Below are 20,697 nucleotides of genomic sequence, written 5' to 3'. Positions count from 1 at the left end.
CCAACTCAAATTGTATGACTAAATAGAAATCGCATGCGAGCAACAAAAAATGATGTACGCGGACTATACGGTTCGGTGCTCGGATGCGGACTGACTGCTCACACTAAGTAAAACATGCTGCTTTGGCCTTTTGTGCCATTTTGTGCACAGAAAAATCCGAAAAGAGATGGGTATAGCTACACTTTAGAAAGGGTAAAGTTGAAGTTTAGAAATTCTGAAGTTGAAGTTGAAGTTGAAGTTTTAACAACTTAGGCCAAACTGTGATGGGAAAAGTAAGGATAGGTTTTTTTTTTTGCCCGTGCAAAATATATATTGTGATATGGTAATTTCATGGCATAAAGACGTCACACCATTAGGCAGTTTTTCATTCATGTGCAGCATGAAGTTAAGTTCCCTATCAGGAAAAACCTGTCTTTGGTCCTGACGGTCTGATCTGTAAGGTGTCCCCTTATATCATCATAAGTGGAAAGGTTACCTCCCCTTTCTCATGCTTTGTCTGCCCAGAGAATTTCCCACCCCTCCCCTAAAAAAGTAAAACTGGAAAAAAATATTCTGTCACAACTTCCTGTTTGCGCCAAAAAGTGACTTCATATACAGTGTTAAACAGCCACTAAGGCCTATACAAAATGTAAAAAAATTCAGAATAGAAGATATTTAATACGTGTCTATGGTACTGCCGTATAAAGGGTTAAGAGCGACCCTCGGTTCAGCTGGTGGGAGACGGTGGACCTGGACCTTCAGGCGGTAAACCTCTTTTCAGCTGGATCCACAGGTGCCGACTGGCCACTGGCAACTTGCCTCATCAGGAACGGGGGTCGGTTCAGGAAGCTGCCAGACTTCATGTCATTTGGTTCCACCGGCAAACTATCAACTATCGGCCCCTCTGCTCTCACAAACAGCTCCTGTCTTCTCCGTCACTCCATCTCAAGGCCAGAGCCTCGGACTCACAGTGCATTGCCCCGAACTCTGCTTGGGTGGAGCACCCTCTGGTGTGCTTGTCTGGTTCACTGGCAGCAAGGGTCTTTTGCAGGGCGGAGAAGGGACTGCAGGTGATTGATCTGGCTTCCAAATTCTCAGAGCGTAAGGGAGGTCTCAGAACTCCTGCGCGTCCTCCACAAACACCACGCTCTCTTCTGGGGTTCACCAAGCTTTGGTGGCTATTTCCCCTGACTCCCCGTGCTTACTACATGTGCCTTCCCACTGGTCTCCATAACCTGACCTGTCTGAGGAGGCGAGGGGGAGGGTTGTGGGGATGACAGTCCTTGTCATCGCCTTCAGTCAGGTCGGAGTCTGACCAATCTGGACAGAGACGAGTGGGAACCGGCAAGAAGATAGACGTGGGTGTTGGGAGAGAATCACCCCATCTGTCCCGCGTCGGGCTCACCAGTCAGACTGGGCTTAGCGCATGTTGGCTGCATCTTTCGAGGTCGAGTGTTCTAATATGACCCGTGCAAAAGGAGGCGGAGACAAGAGCACGACATACAGCTGGCGTTTTCAATAAGGCGCCTCAAAAAAGGCATGATGGCCAGAACAGAATACATACAAACTAAACACAAGCAGCATAATATCTGAAACTAAACTGTGTGGAAACCGACCAGGGACAGAATAAAGCTGGACAGGGGAGTGTTGGCACCTAAGAGCTCTAATCACTCAAACCTTAGCATCACAGTAGAGGTGGGCAATTAATGGAATATAGTTGATTTATCTAGGCTTGCTTTTCCTGCGGTGTGGTAAACGACTATCATGTATGTCGAGTATAAATCTTAGACAGCATGTGCTTTTGTACGTTTGCGTCTCTGCCCTGTCAAAACCAACAGCTCCGCTCCCCCGCTCTTTCCTGGCATATGCGTGTTTTGTTCCAGAAGAGACGTGGTGAATCCGTGGAGATAAGTGGAAGCTGATGAGATTTTTGGATTAAGACATTCCTCTGTTTGAGACCTGGAAATTGTGTCCGGCCAGGTTTTTAGGCTTGTCCATTTTCTTAAGCTGCTTTACTATTCTTCACATCATGGGTGTCAACATGTCTTTTCCTGCAGCAGTTGCGCTTGTGCAAAATGGAAAGAGATCAAGGCCGCATTAACAAAACAGATCGCTAAAGATATGATCCCAATTAGTATAGTGGAAAAACCCAGGTTCAAAAAATCTCATAACAACACTTGACCCAAAGTATCAACTGTCTTGTTGGAATGGCTGATAAAATGCTACTGGAGTTGTACATTTCAATAAGAGAAAATGTGGCAGACCAGTTAACCAATGTGAGCCAATGTGAGTTCAACTTTGATCAATCATTATATTGGTATAATATTTTGGCATAAATGGCTGAATTAACATTTATACAATGGTTTAGATTTTCATGAAATCAAGAGATATACAGGGTATCATGATATAGCTTTTAAATATAAATATTTAGGCCATATCACCCAGCCTCATTAGATAGAAATATAATCTCCAAAACTTTATATCTTTTTGGATGTTCCTGGTCGGCAGCATTCAGGGCCTACCAAAAGTGGTCCAAGGAAAGAGAACCGGTGAACTGGTGAACTGGCAAACGGGTGGTTGGCCAAGGCTCTTATAGAAAGAGCTCAGGCATTGAGGAATCATGTTTCTTTGGATGGCTTACATGGAGAAGACATGATACCAGGATGCACTTTGGGCAGAAGGCGAGTTGAGAGAGGCAGTTTGATTCTTGGCATCGGCCAGTCATGTGGATGTTACTATAGACCCTACCTAAACATTCCTTGATGGCAGTGTCCTATTAAGGGAAGGATAATGTGCCCTGTCTCAATGCAGACATGATTTTAAACAGTTTCAGGAATACGGTAATACGGAGTTTTTGCTGTTGAATTCTCCAGATTTCAATTCAATTTGTTGCATGTGCTGGAAAAACAAGTCTAATCCATGGAGGCAGCACCTCGCAAAATTACAAGACTTAAAGGATTTGCTAGGAGTGCATGCCTGTATGGGTCAGGGCTGTTTTAGTAGCCAAAAGTAGATCTTCTCTGTATTAGGTGAGAGGTCGTGAAGTATACTGTATATAATATAGAATCTGACAATACTATAACTATATAGTCACTAAGTATTTTCTTATTTGGAAAACTTGTAACTTTTGTATAGTCTTACTTATGTAGGAAAAACTACAACAGGGTGAATAAAATGATTGTATTCATAGTTGGTGTCCTATTGAACCAGAGCTGATTACTTCATTGATGGAAACATGAAAGCACAATGTTTCTCTGGATAAGGGCGTCTGCCAAATGCCACAAATGTAAATGTCTGCAGTGGGTTTATATTACAATAAAATAGCGTTAACCACATCAATGTCGCAGATGGGATTGGGAATGCGCCTCCAGATCACGATTTTTAATGCGACTACACTCACGGCTCTGGCCTCAACACTTTCGATCCAACCCTTATATAAAGCACATGGGTGCAACACTGTGAGCGCAGCATCCCCTCTTGCTCTCTCACACGTTCACATACCCCGTCTGCCTGTTCCTCCCACTCTTGCCACGCTTTTCTTAGCGTTTCTTTAACCCGTATTATACTTTTCTTCCACCTCTCACTTGCTTAGCTTCTCCTGCCTGCCTTTCTGTCGCTTCCTCTTTCTTTTCATCCCTCCTGTCTCTTCAGTCCTGGGGGGAACTAATAATAAATTGCAATTAGCAGTATCTGGATGAGCCCTGTCTTTTTATGTTAATTAGACCTCTGATGTTCAGGGAGAGAACATTTGATTACGAGCGTACGCTGAACGCCGGCCTGTCATTTAATCAGGAGTTCCTGGAGACACAACTGGCACATTACACTAAAACCTTAACTGAATACCGCTTTTGCAACCCCCCCGGTTATCATTGGGCGGTAAAATGAAAAGAGCCGGATTCATTAAGGGTTGCCGCGTGTGAAGCGCTGGTGAGACAAATTAGTGTTTGGTCACATTGTTCTTCTTTTTCTTTAAAGGTGCTGCCCTTGATGAGATGAATGTGAGATTTTCTGGTCCTCGGTTCTATGTTGTTGATGGTTTTGTGTTCTGTTGTACCTCCAGGCACTTTCCCATAGACGTCTCTCGTCTTCCGAAAACGATCTGCTATGATTCGAGTTTGAGCCTTAGCTTGCATATATGACACCACAATAAGCCCTGGATTTCCTTTGCACATAAGAAAAATGAAAAGAAAGACACACGCCACCAGGGATGTTTTGTCACGCTGCAGTGTAATCAGTTATGGGCTGGAGCTCGGTGCAACTACAGCACAATCGCAAAAGGGGCACAGAGCAGCTGGAATGTGAGTTCAGATAAGAACATCCTTCTTTTACTCCTGACGCTCCAGAACGGCCCGTTCCGTTCCCCCTGGTCCTCTAGTGTGTTTTTTATCAGGTCCATATTCATAAGAGTGCTGATCGCCCACTCCAGAACAATGACACAGTGATATGACACTCAGCTACGGCCAGTCCGGACAACAGCCTCAAAACATTTCTGTTCATATAAGAAAATAACAAGAAAAGTTCCACAAGGCGCAAGTCACAAATTCTTTCATATTCCATCTTTCATCGAGTGCAAATTTCCTGTTCCACTTCAAGGTATCACTTGGCATTGCTGTGACACATAATCCAGTCAAGTGCAAGCTCTTGTAAGACATTAGTCATAAATCCCAGCGTGAGAGCCACAGTGGAAGTTTTATGGCAGCCGCAAATGAAACACAGTGTGGATAGAACAACAGTGAAAGTTTGACATAAAAAGTTAACTTGTGAAAGGCAGCACTGTTCTTCTTTTTGGTTCGACACACGATACGAAAACATACACGATACAAGCTTGCCATCATGCTTTTTCCTTTCCTTTCTTCTTTTGACCTAATGGTGTGTTTAGAAGAGAAATTGTCACTTGACAAGGGTAATTTACCCAGTGTTGTGGTCAGTGTGTGTTTGTGTGTATTTAAGTGTTCAAAACACAGATAGAGGTGCAGCGGGATGGTTTGCGCGGTGGGGGAGTGTGTGTGTGTGTAAGGGGGGTTTGTTTGTGAACAGTGGTTTGGTGACACACCAGTGACACTGTGATCCGTGTGACTACCTGTTATAGAGGGGATGAATCCTCTCATTAGCATAATCTCAGCCTGCAGTGACAGTCAGGGGAATTGAGCGCGGCTGTCAGACCCTCGACTCAGAGAAGACAATCCTCCGCCCAGATTATCTCCACCGCCGAGAATTCACTGTGTCACAAATCACCCAACATGGGCTTTAATTAATCCAGATTGATCCAAAAATGTTTGCCACAAAGCAGTTTAAAGTAAATCTTACTTTTTTTTTTTTTTTTCTGTAATTGTAAATATTTTATTATTCTCCATACCATTTATAATTCCCACCACCGTTGAAGGTTCGAGGAAGATACTCATCTAGACTCTTCTTTAGGTGGTGGAATGAAGGTCAGAACAGCACAGTTGCTGAGTAATTTCAAACAGAATACTTAAACTAACTTGTACCTTTTTTAATAGTCTGATAAAAGGATTGTATTCATGGTTTGAGTTCCAGTGAACCAGAACTGATTGATGGTAATATGAAAGGGCGTCTGCCAAATGCCATAAATGTAAATGTAATTCATGTTTTTAGGGTTTTCTTAGTACACTGAGCCATGATGTACAACTAATAATCAATAGTGACGAGGTCATTTTTTGGTTTATTATGAGTATTTCGAAACACCAGTGTTTTGTCACCAGTTCTAGTTTTATGAAGACTGTGATTCTCTCATTGCCACAGTTGACTGCAGAAGTCCTGTTGACACAGAGCAGAGTTGGGCAGAGGAATGCTTTGATTTGCACACAGAGAGACAATATTGTGTATCGTGCTCATGCATAAACATGGAGGAAATACCGAGGGCAGGAATTGTTTGGTATCTGGCCTTCGATGGCATTTGATGCTTGGGCCTCTAACCTCTGCCCTGATCTTGTTTGAGAGCTGAGATCGTGGAACTTCGACATACAAAGATGTACTGTAATCGCCGGGCTTGGCTCAGCCCACTCATCTTGGGCAAAAGGAACAAAAATGATATCTGGCTCTCTGGCCAGTTGAACATTTCAAAGTTGCAGAAATTGGATAGATCCATCTCTGCCCACCTGTCCAACATCATAAAATGGAAATTCAATACACTAACAAAAAGCTCAGTGTGTGTGTTTGGGTGCGTTTGAAAGTGAGAGAGAGAGCGAGAGGGGGATTGAAGGGGGAGATTTGGTTTTGAATCTGGAGGGGTCCCTGCCACACTGACAACAGGCGGTCGGTAATCCAATCATGCACACATGATCTGTGCCCTTTTACAGGAAGTGGCCTAACCCTGGCCTTAATTAAAACTAAATGAGAGCATAAATACTGCAAGCAGGATCATTTGAATAAAGAGGCTGGGTGGAAGTGTGTGTTTAGGTCAGAAACAAGTTACATTTTGATTATGTAAGTGACATACAAATTCAAACATGTACCAGGGCTCTATTGCCTTCCATTCTACCAGAATTGAGTAAAAGTACCTCTTCTAGGGTATTTTCCAAATGTACCCACACATGTACACTTGGGGTGCAACGCTACCCTGTATAATTCCAAATTGTTTGGTCCCCCCCTGCACACTCCAGTATGCCCTTATGGACAGCGGGATTGTGGTTTTGAAATTCATTTTGAAATTGGTTCAGAAACGTCCAGTGATTGGACATTGTCTTGCCCTTACATTTAAATAGGCTCTGGTGCTCGCTGTGGAGATGCGCATCTTCTTCTGCTGTCCGGGAACGGCAGACATCACCATATCACCAATCACTGTTGTGCATCCACCCACTCGGCCCCTCGCACACTGTTGTAACTGGAGCTAAGTGACCTGGACAGGAGGAGGCAAACTGTGAAGAAAAACACTCTCATGCAGATGCTGGGATTTCAATCTTACTGGAATCGCAACCTTACTTTACCTGGTTGAATGACATATAACAATATAGAAGTCACATGTTCCTTACTGTTAAAATGATCTGTTAAAGTAAAATACAAGTTCATTACAAGCCCAGCTTGTCATAAACATGCATTTCACACATTACAAACCACAGCAAAATATCTGCTGTCTACTGAAAAGCTTTTGAAAAGACACAAGAAAATAACCCGCGTAACCCCTATGGCTTGAAAACTAATACGTACTGTACCTTGGAATGCCTGTAACCATGCCCCCTTAATGTACACGTTTTTTGCTTTCAAACTCCATTGGAATTTATTGTTTTTGGTCTAAATATTTTCAGTCATACAAAACTTGTTATTAAACAAAAACACCAAAATGGCATTAAAAACATAATAAAATGAAGAGAACCGTCGCCTTTACAGAGGAAATCTGTATGTTCACATGATGCAGCCAAAAACACTGAAGATATGAGTGCACCGGGTCTCACTACAAGGCTGATGGCCAATACCCTGTACCCAGTACTCAGTACCAGCTAATTTAATTGTCGATCAGATACCCGTGCCCCTGTCTTCATGTGATGCCCTAGCAACAGTCATTGTATTCAGCCTATCCCCTGGCCCTGCAACAAATCTGACCACTTTTGGTTCCACTGAGGTAGAATAGCATAAAAAAGTACACCGTAGATGGAGAGACATATTCACTTGTGGCCTTGATGGATGGATGATGCTGGAAACTTGACCACAGACTGTAGAAGCTTGAGGTTCTGAGACAATATCCGTGTTTTGTTTGCAGTCAACTCTCAATGATTAAAAATGACTTTGCAACATGTGTTTTTTTGACGAAGGTGTGCTTGAGCGGCAGGACAGCAGTAGCAGCAGTGCTCTGATCAAAGCCCGGACGCTTTATAAATCGTGCACCAATGAGAGTAAGTCTTTTCTTTTTCTGAGAACGACCTTGGTGGACTGATAGGACTTCATGTGTTGTAAAAACAAAAATCTTACACTGCTTGGAATATTCAGATTCTTTAGACCAAAAGCACTATTTAGGTTTTACATTCATGAAGAAGTGCCATTTTCTCGCTATCCAGATTAATTAAGCAAGATTCTTCCAGATTTTAGCAAAAGAAAGACAATTAAGAATGAAATCTCTTGGATCATTCCGACAGGTCTCATTGAACAAAGAGGCGGAATGCCACTTCTGACAGTCCTGCCAGATGTCCTTGAGTGGCCAATAGCAACAGACAATTGGGACACCAATTATGGTAACCTGGCTGTTTTTTTTCTTGTCACATGTTCTGATGTCGTCTGCATATCTGCTTTGCATGAAACACAGTTTCTTTGTATCCCTTGCATCCCCTTGTCTCACCTCTTCTTTCTTCTCCACTAGGATCCAAATGGCGGGCAGAAGACGCTATAGCCAGACTTAACGAGAAATATGGAAAGCCAGTTCTAATTAATTATTTCATCAGCACAGATGACAGAGACTCCAATTCTCACATAATTCACGTAAGCCCCCCTTCTCTCTCACAAACACACGCACACACATATACATATATAAATATACATATACATACACACACACACACACACACACACACACACACACACACACACACACACACACACACACACACATATATATATATATATATATATGTGTGTGTGTGTGTGTGTGTGTGTGTGTGTGTGTGCTGCCTAAGCCTTTTTACCTGCTACTGATCTGTCTGGACAGCCGCCACATGCATATTTAAGCCTGTGCTATTAGTCATAAAATATGCATCAGAAAAGGTTATTTGTGGCTTATTAGAATTTTTATTCACTCGTTACAGTAACAGATACTTTAAGGAATTCTGTCACTGAGTTGGATGTGTAATATTATACCTTTTTTATGTTTTTCTTTGTTTTTTGCACTTAGTTTGACCAGCCAAGCTTAGGCCTGCAATCTAGGGACTACTATGTGTGTTCTGGCCCATATAAAGAGGTAAGAAACAACTTTAAGCATAACTGACATAAAATAATATGTATGTATGGTCAAATGATACACAAACAGTGAGCTTATTTAATGCAATTCATTATGATATTAGCTTAAACTGTGTAACATAAGCAATATTTATTTATTTATTTTTGCCATTTGTTTGATTGCTGTAAGATACTAGAGGATTACAAAGGAGAACACATGCAGACATTTACTCACATAATAAATTACACGTGTAAATTCAATCTTCAAGCACATTTTCCAATTGTATTCTGGCAGGACCTCCACACACAGAAGACTCCATTCCATGCTCTGCATCAGAACCTCTAGCACAACCTCTAGTTTCTCCATATAGGACACAAGTGGCGATAAACAATACTTGAACAGTGGCAGCCAGAGCAGTGATAAAAATAACAGCCCCCAGCAATCTCTTGCGCCACTCTACTGACCAAAGCATCTTGACACCCCTTCTTTGACTCCTCTCGTCCTGCTTATTGCTCAGACACGACACATTCCTTCTTGATTTGCTTTGCATTTGTAAATCCTACCCTGTCGCAATGCGGTGATTTTCCAAGAAATGAATACCAGGCAGATGTGGTCTGATTCTGATGCTAGACCATATGGAAGCATTTCAAATGAACATCCTCCCCTCCTTGATGAGGTTTATTGGGTCACTGAGTCAGCATGAATATGCAAAGATGAGCATCTTCTTCTGGTTGCCATCACCAGGGGCAACTGTTGGGGATGTATGAGTGAGAGGAAGGTGAAAGCGATTAAAGTAATTAGCTAATGCATCTCGCCCAAAATTGGGTAGGAAAGAGCCACGACCTTTCAGGACTGTGCTTCTGCAATTAGTAACATTAATACAAGAGTTTGTGTTTTCTTTTCCTTAGGTGTGTGATGCATATGAGCAGTTCATGACTGATGTGGCTAAGTTGATCCGTGCAGACAGAGGTCTGGAAGTCAACGAATCGCTCATTAAGGAGGAAATTGGACGCATCATATCACTAGAGCAAGACATCGCTAATGTAAGCCATGCTAACTGCAAAAGATGACTCTGCAAAACATTTTATTAGCGCAATTTTATTGCAATTCTTTTTCATAGATATCAGTCAAAACGTTGAAAACCATCTGGCTAATATTTTGTCCTCCTTGGGCAGCCAAGATTGTTCTGACTGAATCATGGACTTGTGGAGACCTTTGAAACTCTTCTGTGGTATCAGGCACCAGATTGCTTGCAGCAGATACTTAAAATTCTTTAAGTTGAAAGGGGGATGCCCCTTGGATCACCCTTGTTTTTCCAGCATGTCATGCTCCATTAGAATCTGGAGCCCAAGTCAACATATTTAAATTCATGCCTGAACACATTTTTGCAGTGTGGTTGGGTGGCTATGTTCCCATTGTAAACTATGTACAGTCACCTGATCATCCATGTGATGTAAATATAGTCGGATTCATGAAATCATGGTTCAGTTGTCATGTCATTGTTTGGTGACCATGGCCTGTTTGCAGCAACTGATGCTCTGTGTGTTATGGCACACAGCATAACCTTCACAAACACACAGCAATTAGCCCTGGGTGACCATGACCCTTGGTCTTCTTGGACCCTACAAGACTTGCAGTAGATAATCTGACCCAGTCTTCTATCCCCACCATTTGGATTTAAAAATGAACTTACTGTCTAATGGATTCCAACTCTTGACTAGTGTCTACAAGATAATCAGTGTCAGAGGCTTTAGGATTCTAGCTGAATAGAGCATAGAGAGTATACAGTGGTAGTAAATAAAATATCTTTCATGGCCCTGGAACCACTCACAACTAGAACTGGTGGGTTCTAGATACCATTACAATATGTAGTGAAATGTATGAAACATTTAAATGAAACATTTATATTTTCATAGACACATCCTAAAACAAAAAGTTCCAGCATGAATTTGCTTATTTCCGGTAGAAATAGTGGTGTGTTGGTTAGAGGGTTGCAAAACCTATACACCTATAAGGGAGAATTGTTCTCCCCTTCCGTGCCTCGAGACAATCCTGTTCGTGATGCCAACTGTTGGATTTTTCCATTGAAAAACCAATGTTCGAGAGTCAAGGGTTGAGGTGAGAAGAGGTCTTTTAAAAGTTTATTGAAGACTCCCTTGACCAAGCACTTTCTCGGTAAGATGGAAATTCGCAGCTCGGCAGCTCCAGTGATCCGCTCCCCTGATGTACCCATTTTATTCAAAACAACAGAGATTGTGGGAATGTTATCACCCTTCCAAGGTGAATGTGTGAGACTTACTGTCCCCAGCTTACTGATGACTTTTCATAATAATCAGCTGCTACAGTTCTGTGGAAAAAACTAGAATCCATCAGTGTTACCACACTATGACACCGCCTAGACATATTGCAATTATTAAAATGTTATTTGTGTGTTGACTGGCTCATACCACAGACTGGCGACAGACTGAAGTGTTTAGTTTATTGCAGAGCAGACTTGATGATTCAGTGGAATAGTTCTTGTTCTTGTGTACGGACTTCACAAGGTCCATAAACAAACGTGTTTCTGTTGGAGGTAAACTAGAACCCATTCCGCACTATGGATTCTGCCTTATGCAGATATTGCCATACCCACTGATCTGAGGCAAGGAGCCAGGACTTGCTGAATGTCTGGCAGTGCAGATGGGTCTCAGGAACTGACCATGGTTCAGCATCTGTTTGGACATAAACCAACAATCTGACACTAAACAAACAGTCCGTCCTTCATTTGTATAATGTCAGTATACCACATAATTATCATCGACAATTTCTCTATTTGTCATCACATTTTTTTAAATCCACATGTATCAACAGGCAACAGACACATCTGAGGACCGAAACAATCCTGTGCTGTTATACAACAAAATGGATCTGGGAGACATGAACTTGAATTTCACCCTGGACTTTGCATCCAATGTAAGAGCAATTTTTTACCCTTGTGCACAAATGATTGATGAATAGAGGCTTCATTGATTGTCGTTTCATGTTGTATTTTGTCCTAAATGTTTATGTTTTATTTCCTCCTTTTAGCTATTGAACTGGACACACTTCACCAATAAGATCATGGAGACGGTGAACATTACAGTCTCTGAAAAAGAGGACGTGATTGTTTATGCGCCAAACTACCTCAGGAAGCTCAACTCTATTCTGGCCAAGTACACCATCAGGTAGGATAAAAAGCAAATCTGCCAGGATTTTACGCAGTCTCACCTAGGGATGGGTATGGTGTACTGCTACTGAAATATCAATACACTCTTGGATGAACTGTTGTGCAATTTTTGTGACATAAATTCAATTAAAACTTTAATTAACCTCCCCCTGAAGCAAAACTGTAAATGTGTTTCTAAAAAAAACATCATTTAAAGTTTACATTTTCATGACAAAGCCTATTTTTCATGTAGCTTTTTCTGCTAATGATAAGTATCAATAAAATAATGAAATGTATCCTTATCAATGTTACATTGAAAAAAAAAAGGGCCAAAAAAATTATTAATCTGTCACACCTAATATTTTAGCACTGGTGTAATGTAAATAAACCAATCAAACCTGCTGTTACTGATTTTTTACATTATGTCAAAACTAAAATATTAGGTGACAGATTAATATATATATTTTTACATTTAGCCAGTGTTTACATTTTTAGTATCAATAAAAGCATATTTATTTAAAATGTATTTGTTTTACCCCACCAACCTGCAGAGACATTCACAATTATATGGTTTGGCGTTTTGTGATGAGCATGGTGGGTGGACTAAGCAAGGCCTACAGGGATACCAGGAAGCCCCTCCAGAAGGTAAGAAAGCACTCATTGGAAACTTTTAACATTGAGCAATGTGAATTTAGGCCTTTTATAACTTTGGCTAGTTCAAGCAATTTCTGATTGGCTGAGTCTATCACTACTTGAGGCCTTGCCAACACAGGATATAAATGTTAAAGTGTGAGGTTTGATTCATCAGAACCGAACTTAAATTGTTGCTTGCAGTTAGTGAAAGTGAAGTGATTGTCATTGTGATACAGAGCACAGCACACAGTGACCAAAACAAAATGTGTCCTCTGCATTTAACCCATCAACCTTGGTGAGCAGTGGGCAGCCATGACACGTGCCCGGGGAGCAGTGTGTGGGGACGGTGCTTTGCTCAGTGGCACCTCAGTGGCACCTTGGCGGATCAGGATTCGAACCGGCAACCATCTGATTACTGGACCACTTCCTTTAAGTGCTAGGCCACCACTGCCCTCGGTTATTCCATTATATCAAAGGCCAAATGAATTTAATGATAATGATATCCATATAGCAGGGATATATGGCCTATATTGAGCTGTCCAATGATGACAACTTTACAGTGATTGAAGAATAAAAACATTTGAGCTGATTGATGACTGTCTCACATGGCTGAAAGAAATAAACACCATTGCATGCTGGCCTAGTGGAATGCAAGCCAATCAAATAAATATATTTTGATGTCAATCACTATGAAACTCAACTTCAGAGCCAAACTTGTCTAATCCCCCAGGCAAGTCCAACCCTAAACCCTGGAAATGCTGAATGAAACATCTGACGCTGACTGCATTGGGAATCCTTTGTTAACCATCTTCTCTTTAGAAGACTAGGTCGACCAGATGGTCAGAAGGCTCTAGGCTCTAGTTCATTTAAAAGTCACCAATAAGGCAAACAGGAAACTGATCCATTTAATCAAACAGAGAAGCCCTTCAGTTCTTGAGTAGTTTGTAAAGCCCGATGCAGCTCAAACTCTCCTACCCGTCATGGACAATCTGCTCATCCTATTTGGATGGAAAACCACCTGGGATAGTGTGGGGTGTATTATTCTCACGCGGAAATGACTTTTTTGGGTTATTCAGACATATCCACTGACCCAAACACAGGGCCTGTTGATGTCAGCGCTGCTAGATTTTCCTGTGCTCTCTTCAGGCCATTTATGGGACCACGTCGGAAGCGGCGGTGTGGCAGCAGTGTGCCAATTTTGTCAACAGCAACATGGAATATGCAGTGGGCAGACTGTACGTGGAGGAAGCCTTTTCCAAAGATAGCAAAAACATGGTGAGCTAAGCTAATGATTCTGGCACACGTGTGTGTTTCTTCGCATGCATGCACGTGTTCCTGTTCTGCTGGGTATGTGTAAAGTGTAAAGTAAAGTGTAGTTGTGGATGCCTGTGTGTTCATCTGATATCTCTCTGGCCTCTACTAGCTGCTGCTCGCAGCACCTTTCTCGTTCAGCTCGGTTTGTGCCACATGGCATTTTAAATGCCCAAGCAGCGTATTCCACCATCCAGGCAACCCCCTCCATCACTCCTTCTATTTTGAGGTTATGGAAGGTTTAAACCAATATTGTTAAAGTCCTTTACGTCCCATAGGAAACACAGCATTTGAGTTGTGATCATTTTATAGCTTAGCCAGCATAAAGTTACAGGGGGATAAAGGGAAGCAGCGAAAGCCGACTTGATCACACTTATTTGGGCTGACTGACTCATGCTGTGTTGCATGCGTAACTGGAGTCCGGTCAGATGCGGGGAGAAGACAGACTGCAGATGAAATGGAGATGCCTGGGAGATGTGTGCGAGCAAAAGAGCTGATGACAGTGTAAAGAGAGTGTGAGGACACGTGAGCTTGCGTGCAGCATGTTTGACAGATGGATGCTGTGAGAGTCTTTGTTCTGCCCCCTCTCAGATGGAAGAGATGATTTCGGAGATCAGGGAGGTGTTCATCAGTAACTTGGATCACCTCAGCTGGATGGATGATGAAACCCGGATGTCGGCTGCAGAAAAGGTGCGTTGTGGAGCAATGACCCCTCCGAAGCAAAATGCATCTTTGTTAAAAAAGTGTGTGCACAAAGGTCCGACCAACATAAAATGTGTACACTAATTAGTACATTTGTTTGTACTATTAATTTTCTAGACTTTAAGGCACTTCGGATGCTGATTAAAACAGCACATAGCACTGGGTTTAATAAGACTGAGGTGATGAATAGATTGTGTCCATTAGCATTTATTATTCTTCGTAGTAAGGGTTTTGATGTTCTGTGCAATAGGTTTTTTTTGGTCTTGTCCTTCCTGCAGGCCAGGGCCATCCAGGAGCGAATTGGCTACTCTGAAAACATCATGGATGACAAATACCTGAACCAGGAGTACCAAGAGGTGAGTGACCAATTTTGTGTGACCTAATATTAAAATATATATCTTGCATTTAACATATTGGGGGCGGTGTTGGCCTAGTGAGTAAGGAAGCGGACCCGTAATCTGAAGATTCCCGAACCCCTGTTATGGCTGCCCACTGCTTACTAAGGGTGATGGGTTAAATGCAGAGGACACATTTTGTTGCTGTGCTTCACAATCACTTCACTTTCACATCTTATTTTCTCTGTAATTCCTGTTTTTGTCCAGTTGAACTACAATGCAGACGAATACTTTGAGAACATTTTGCAGACTTCAGAAATGGCTCAGAAGAAGCGTCTGAAGAAGCTCAGATTGAACGTGAACAAAGACGAGTAAGGTTTCTATGCTCATCTGAGCTGAAGCTAACCACACTGGCTGTTCTGCTCCCCAAAACACCAGACCTGTGCCTAAATTTAGCTGCTGAGCTATTAATTCCCTTCTCATTCTGATCTCGTTTTTGCATGAAATATTCATCTAGCTTATTATGCTTTTACCCAAGGTGGATCACAGGAGCAGCAGTTGTCAACGCTTTTTATTCTGCCAGCAGAAACCAAATAGGTAACACAATCATCTGGTTTAATTTTAGTAACTGTTACTGTTATTACATTTAACATATGATAAGAATCATGTAATGACATCACATTTGGAAAAGGGATTCAACAGGTTAGATTTAAAAGATGGTGTGAGGTTGAAGAGATGTACTGAAAAATGTTTTTGATCAGTATATTATGTGGCATTGCATATAATGAACATTATATTTATTATAATCTATTCCAAAGTAATTATTATTATTATAAATGAATTATTAAAATACAATTGAATTTCAAAAGTCAATTTCACAGGTGATTCATGGCAAATGGCATTAAATATTACATTATAATTGCACTGAACCGGGATGCACTGACTGGCTATGGGCAGAACCGAGTTTCTGTTCAGACGGAACCAGTGAACACACTGAAAAGTACAAGTGGCACATACATTAGAATAAAGTGCATGAGGATGTGAAGAGTGTGAAGTTGAGGTCACAGATACATTGACGAGAATGATTTGTCTTGTGGGAACCAATGGAACACCCATTATAACAAGTCAAAAAATCTGGCAATTTGGTAGTTGTATTAATAACAATTTTAAAAAAGCCAATGAAACAATATGTTAGTTTAGTCGACCAACATCATTCATGAAAATGGAATGGATTTTGCCTGATCCTCCATTTCGTCCCTGTAGTTTTTCCTGCAGGAATCCTTCAGCCTCCTTTCTTTGACAAAGGTCAAGCTCGTTCCCTCAACTATGGAGGAATTGGAATGGTGATCGGACATGAGATAACTCATGGCTTTGATGATAGTGGTAGGCAACTTTTTCATTTTTGTTGATTTAATTTGTGCAACAGCATTTGAGCCTCAGCCTTTTGATTTGAAGGCATTCATTTTTAATGTTTTTTTTTATCATTGATTTCATCCTTGCTGGACAATCTTTTACACCATTTCTTTCTATAAGAGCCAGTTTTTGAAAACACACTCTCCCTTTATTTAATGTTCCTCATCCAGGTAGAAATTATGACAAGGATGGGGACCTGAAAGATTGGTGGACACCATCATCCACCCAGGAATTTCAAGAGCTGTCCAAATGCATTGTTAACCAGTATGGTAGCTTTTCCTGGGACCTGGCAAATGGGCAAAACGTGAGTCTGATCCTCTTCTCCACTCACACATTCAGCCTGTTCACATGTTGGCCGAAATGTAACCTCACACCTTACCCATTTGCCACTATTAGTGTTTGTAATTTCTGCTGTATTCTCTCAAATTGTTTTCCTGGAAGTGGAATGTGCAGCGATTTTCCGAGAATCAGCTAGAGCTCTAAATTATGGATGGTTTTCATCTCCTTTCTTCTCTTTGTCTCCTTTTCGTTTCTCCCCCCTGCTCTGTTATCTTTTTTTTGTGAGTGCAGCTCAATGGGAATCTTACCCTGGGAGAGAACATTGCAGACAATGGGGGGATTCGCCAGTCCTATCAGGTAAGGACAGCACATCTCGCAGGCTGTCTCTGTTGCTTTCATATCGTGCACCTGCCAACAAAATAGTTCCAGGAGGCTGTTAGAGAAAGACGCATATGCACGCATCTTATTTATTTTAGATCACCAAAGCCCAGCCCATTTATATTTGTTCTGGTCTTCTTCCCGATTTGATTGGCCTCTTTCAAAAGAGAAGGGCCTGAATGAGAATGACAGTTGACATCTGCAAGCAATCTGCAAACTGGTTTCAGTCATTCCGTCAGTGTTCTCCGATTATGACCACCCTCGTGTTTTATGTTGCAACTCAAGGCGACTGTGTAAATTGATGAGAAGAGAGTAGAGCTTGGATTGCCCTGCTGGGAAGTATTCATTCACTCAGATCTGCGATGTCAGAGGCTTTAACAGCCAGTGCACTCTGGGAGTTCCTCTGGGGAGACATTGCAGATGCTTGAACACAAATGGAGACCACAGTTGTAATAAAAAAAAGCGAGGAGATAATATTGCAGCTTTATGGGACTTTTTAACTATTTAACAGATCTACCTATGGTAGGATGCATATTCAGATGGCTCCAACTGTCATCCTAGACTCGGAGGGTACTCCCAGAAGAAATATTTATGAAGGCAAGAGGATAAATACAGAGACGAGACAAAGCTGTTTCAGGTTACACACAAACTCTCTTCCTCAATATGTTTTCCCCCCAAGGCGTACCAAAACTATGTGAAGAAACATGGACCTGAAAAGCCACTGCCTGGTATTGATCTTAACCACGAGCAGCTCTTTTTCCTCAATTTTGCACAGGTAAAAGTTTTACTGAACGTCTGATTGCGGGTACTTTGCCAACAAGGGCAAATGGTCACTGTCTTGTGTGTGACCCCTCCTCCTCACAGATATGGTGTGGAACATACAGACCAGAGAATGCTGTCAACTCCATCAAAACAGATGACCACAGTCCAGGGGAGTTTAGGTATGATTAAGATATTTCTTGTATGCTCTAAAGTCCAATTGTGCTGCTACGAATACACTAATCAATTGTCAATAAGAAGAATAAATACATGTATATGATTTTTTCTCATGTCCCCCTTTTCCATCAATGTGAAGTAGTTGCTTGTCCTTGGCTGGTGATGGTTCAGAGTTGGATGGTTCAGAGCTAGAGAGTCTTGCAGTTCCATGTCATTGCATCACTTCATTTATTTGCATTTGTCTCCATTTTCTTCTTCTAGATACTACATCAGTTGGGGTAATGATTATTTTGGTTAGACTTAATTTTTTTTTACCCCTTTTACCCCTAAGGTTAGCAGTTGCTATTTAAGCTTCTTTTACATGTTCAAAACATTTCAACCAACAACATTCGCATACATAATTTATTTTGCTGATGATGCAATACATCCACTAGAGGGCAGTTCAGAGTCCAACATTTCTGACATTGGACAAATACAAACATACCAGCCCAACCATTTCCACTGGTACTGCTCTGTTCTATCCACTAGCTTTCTCCATATCCATACACATAAAAAATTGAGCATAAGTTGGTCTTTAATAGCTGACGTGCAAATTCTCTTGAGCCAGTTTGACATTAGGCATCAACTTTAAACCAGCCCTCAAACTGTGAAAAGGGGGAATCCCTTTGTTCATTTAACCTATCTCTCCCATTGAAAATCATTTATGATGTGGGTTTGTTTTCTCTCCTGTTAAATAATGATTTACTTGACCCTTGCACACAGAGTTCTGGGATCACTGCAGAACTTCCCAGAGTTTGCCAAAGCTTTTAACTGCAAGCCGCAGAATGCCATGGTGCCTAAGAAGACTTGCCGGGTGTGGTAATGCATCTCCGGGAGAAGGAGGGAGCAACAGGCCGGAGGCCTGGGATTCACTTATTCACAGATTGTTAAACAACGTGCAGTCAGAGTGAAAATGCCCCAGGGTCCATCGCAGGGTAGACCAGACCTCTGTTATAGCTGGAGTCCATAGACAGAGGGTGCTGTTCCAGCCCTTTCCCAATTCATTTATTATCATAAATGTTACTTGATGCAATTATTCCCGGTTATGTTTTTTAAAATATTAAAGTGGAGTTTATATTTGTTGTTCATGATTTATATCATTTTAAAGACATGAAGCTGTGATTTACAAATTTTAGTAGCATTTGGAAAACAAGCACAAGCACACTGCAAATCAATGCAGCTAGAATAACCGGGGTCAAATTGATCTGTAAACTAGTATATCTCAATATTTCCTTCAAGCCAAGAATTTCAGTCTATTTCAGTGAATTATTATGAATTGCATATATATCCAAACCACAGTAATAGCTGACAGAGGTTATATTGCCCAATAAAGATTTTATATTGTATTAAAATAAGGAAAACATATATTTTACATAATTCACATCATTTTATTGTTCTATCATTACAAAATACAGTATTTTTGTGCTCACAGCTCAGTGAAATTGCAGAACTGACATCCCAAACATCCACCTCTTGAACAACAGAACCAAATGCAGAGTGTGTGGAGGGCTCGGTCTGAAGGTCTCTTGTCTGCCCCAGTGGAGCCGCACGGGCAATGACAATCGCGAGGACAATAATTATGTGCTGTTACGTTCTCTGCCTTTCCCCCCACCTCACATGTACTTACGTGAGCAGAACAGATGTGAGAAGCCAAGGTCTGTTATACCTTTTCCCGTGGGTCCTTGTCCGTTTCATCTTCTCTTCCACTTCTGTTGGTAGATGCGTGTGTGTGTGTGTGTGTGTGTGTGTGTCATCCATGTGCCTCTGCCTTACATGAATCTGTGGTGTGTTATGCAGGGTGAAGAACTGACAGAACCAAAAGCAGTATGTATGTATATACACACACTGCAGCTGGCTTTTTTATTTAGCCAAAGACTCCTCTTATGTCCCTTGGACTTCAATTAACCAGGCAGTTGGGCCTCCAAACGCTATTAGAAACGTTCAGCCAGCAAGCTGAAAAGCAAACGTCACACATGTCCTGGTGACACAGACGCCAGTAAGGCAATACGCTGGCCCTTTTCTCGTTTCTTGACACTCTTGAGATCCATTCATTGCCGTCTGAGGAGAGGAGATCGACGTGCCACCGGCCCACCACTCACCTTAAGCCGGACAAGTTCTGTTATTTTCAACAACAACAAAAAAAAGAGCCCGAGTGCCACTGCTTTTTACTTTGTGTTGCTGTATGCCTCTGCTATTTGTGTGTGCGTACATGTGCGAGGGAGAGCTGTATGTATCATGTAGCTGCTTTATTCGACAAGCACTCAATTCATCTCCTCCGTATCCATGTCAAGCTATAAGAGGACGGACAGATATACCTCAGATACCTGTATTTAGACACTTTGTAATAAGCAACTTCAGAAAGGAGAAAACTGTTTTAATAATAAATTGTTTCAACACAGCGTCTCTCTGTTCATCTCTTCTTCTGAAAAATGCTGCCCTGGGTTCTTTTTAATGTTAAAAAAAAAAAACGGAACTAATTCAAGTCTTCACAAACAGGAAACCACTCTTTGCCACAGCATTTTCTTTGGCATGAAAACAAGCCCTGTGTGTATTTATTTATTCGTTTTATTTTATTGAATTCAGTGCCATTACACTGAATGAGCACCCAGAGGGTCTGAATAGTA

At 41.6% G+C, this 20,697-nt stretch overlaps 1 protein-coding gene across 7 annotated transcripts in view; it reads left to right on the top strand.

Annotated features, from left to right (window-relative positions):
- LOC114769077 (neprilysin-like) overlaps window positions 1–20,471 on the top strand; it is a 31,448-nt gene extending 10,977 nt beyond the window's left edge. For 5 of the 7 annotated variants that reach the window (XM_028961792.1, XM_028961789.1, XM_028961790.1 and 2 more), the window contains 19 exons: window positions 7,749–7,829; window positions 8,070–8,165; window positions 8,291–8,409; window positions 8,819–8,884; window positions 9,772–9,906; window positions 11,714–11,815; window positions 11,930–12,066; window positions 12,599–12,692; window positions 13,827–13,955; window positions 14,583–14,681; window positions 14,972–15,049; window positions 15,296–15,399; window positions 15,567–15,625; window positions 16,292–16,411; window positions 16,612–16,745; window positions 17,012–17,077; window positions 17,778–17,873; window positions 17,963–18,039; window positions 18,797–18,896. In XM_028961792.1, coding sequence (XP_028817625.1) covers window positions 7,749–7,829; window positions 8,070–8,165; window positions 8,291–8,409; window positions 8,819–8,884; window positions 9,772–9,906; window positions 11,714–11,815; window positions 11,930–12,066; window positions 12,599–12,692; window positions 13,827–13,955; window positions 14,583–14,681; window positions 14,972–15,049; window positions 15,296–15,399; window positions 15,567–15,625; window positions 16,292–16,411; window positions 16,612–16,745; window positions 17,012–17,077; window positions 17,778–17,873; window positions 17,963–18,039; window positions 18,797–18,896 — 1,892 coding nt within the window. Of the gene's footprint in view, window positions 1–7,748; window positions 7,830–8,069; window positions 8,166–8,290; window positions 8,410–8,818; window positions 8,885–9,771; window positions 9,907–11,713; window positions 11,816–11,929; window positions 12,067–12,598; window positions 12,693–13,826; window positions 13,956–14,582; window positions 14,682–14,971; window positions 15,050–15,295; window positions 15,400–15,566; window positions 15,626–16,291; window positions 16,412–16,611; window positions 16,746–17,011; window positions 17,078–17,659; window positions 17,742–17,777; window positions 17,874–17,962; window positions 18,040–18,796 lie in introns of those variants that run through there. The other 2 variants (XM_028961786.1, XM_028961793.1) reach the window with 2 other exon arrangements.
- Window positions 20,472–20,697: the final 226 nt, after the last annotated feature.

This window comes from Denticeps clupeoides, chromosome 19 (assembly GCF_900700375.1).
Source record: "Denticeps clupeoides chromosome 19, fDenClu1.1, whole genome shotgun sequence".
Lineage (NCBI taxonomy): Eukaryota > Metazoa > Chordata > Actinopteri > Clupeiformes > Denticipitidae > Denticeps > Denticeps clupeoides.
Note: the sequence above shows the minus strand (reverse complement) of the source record. Positions and strands in the feature narration are given on the sequence as shown.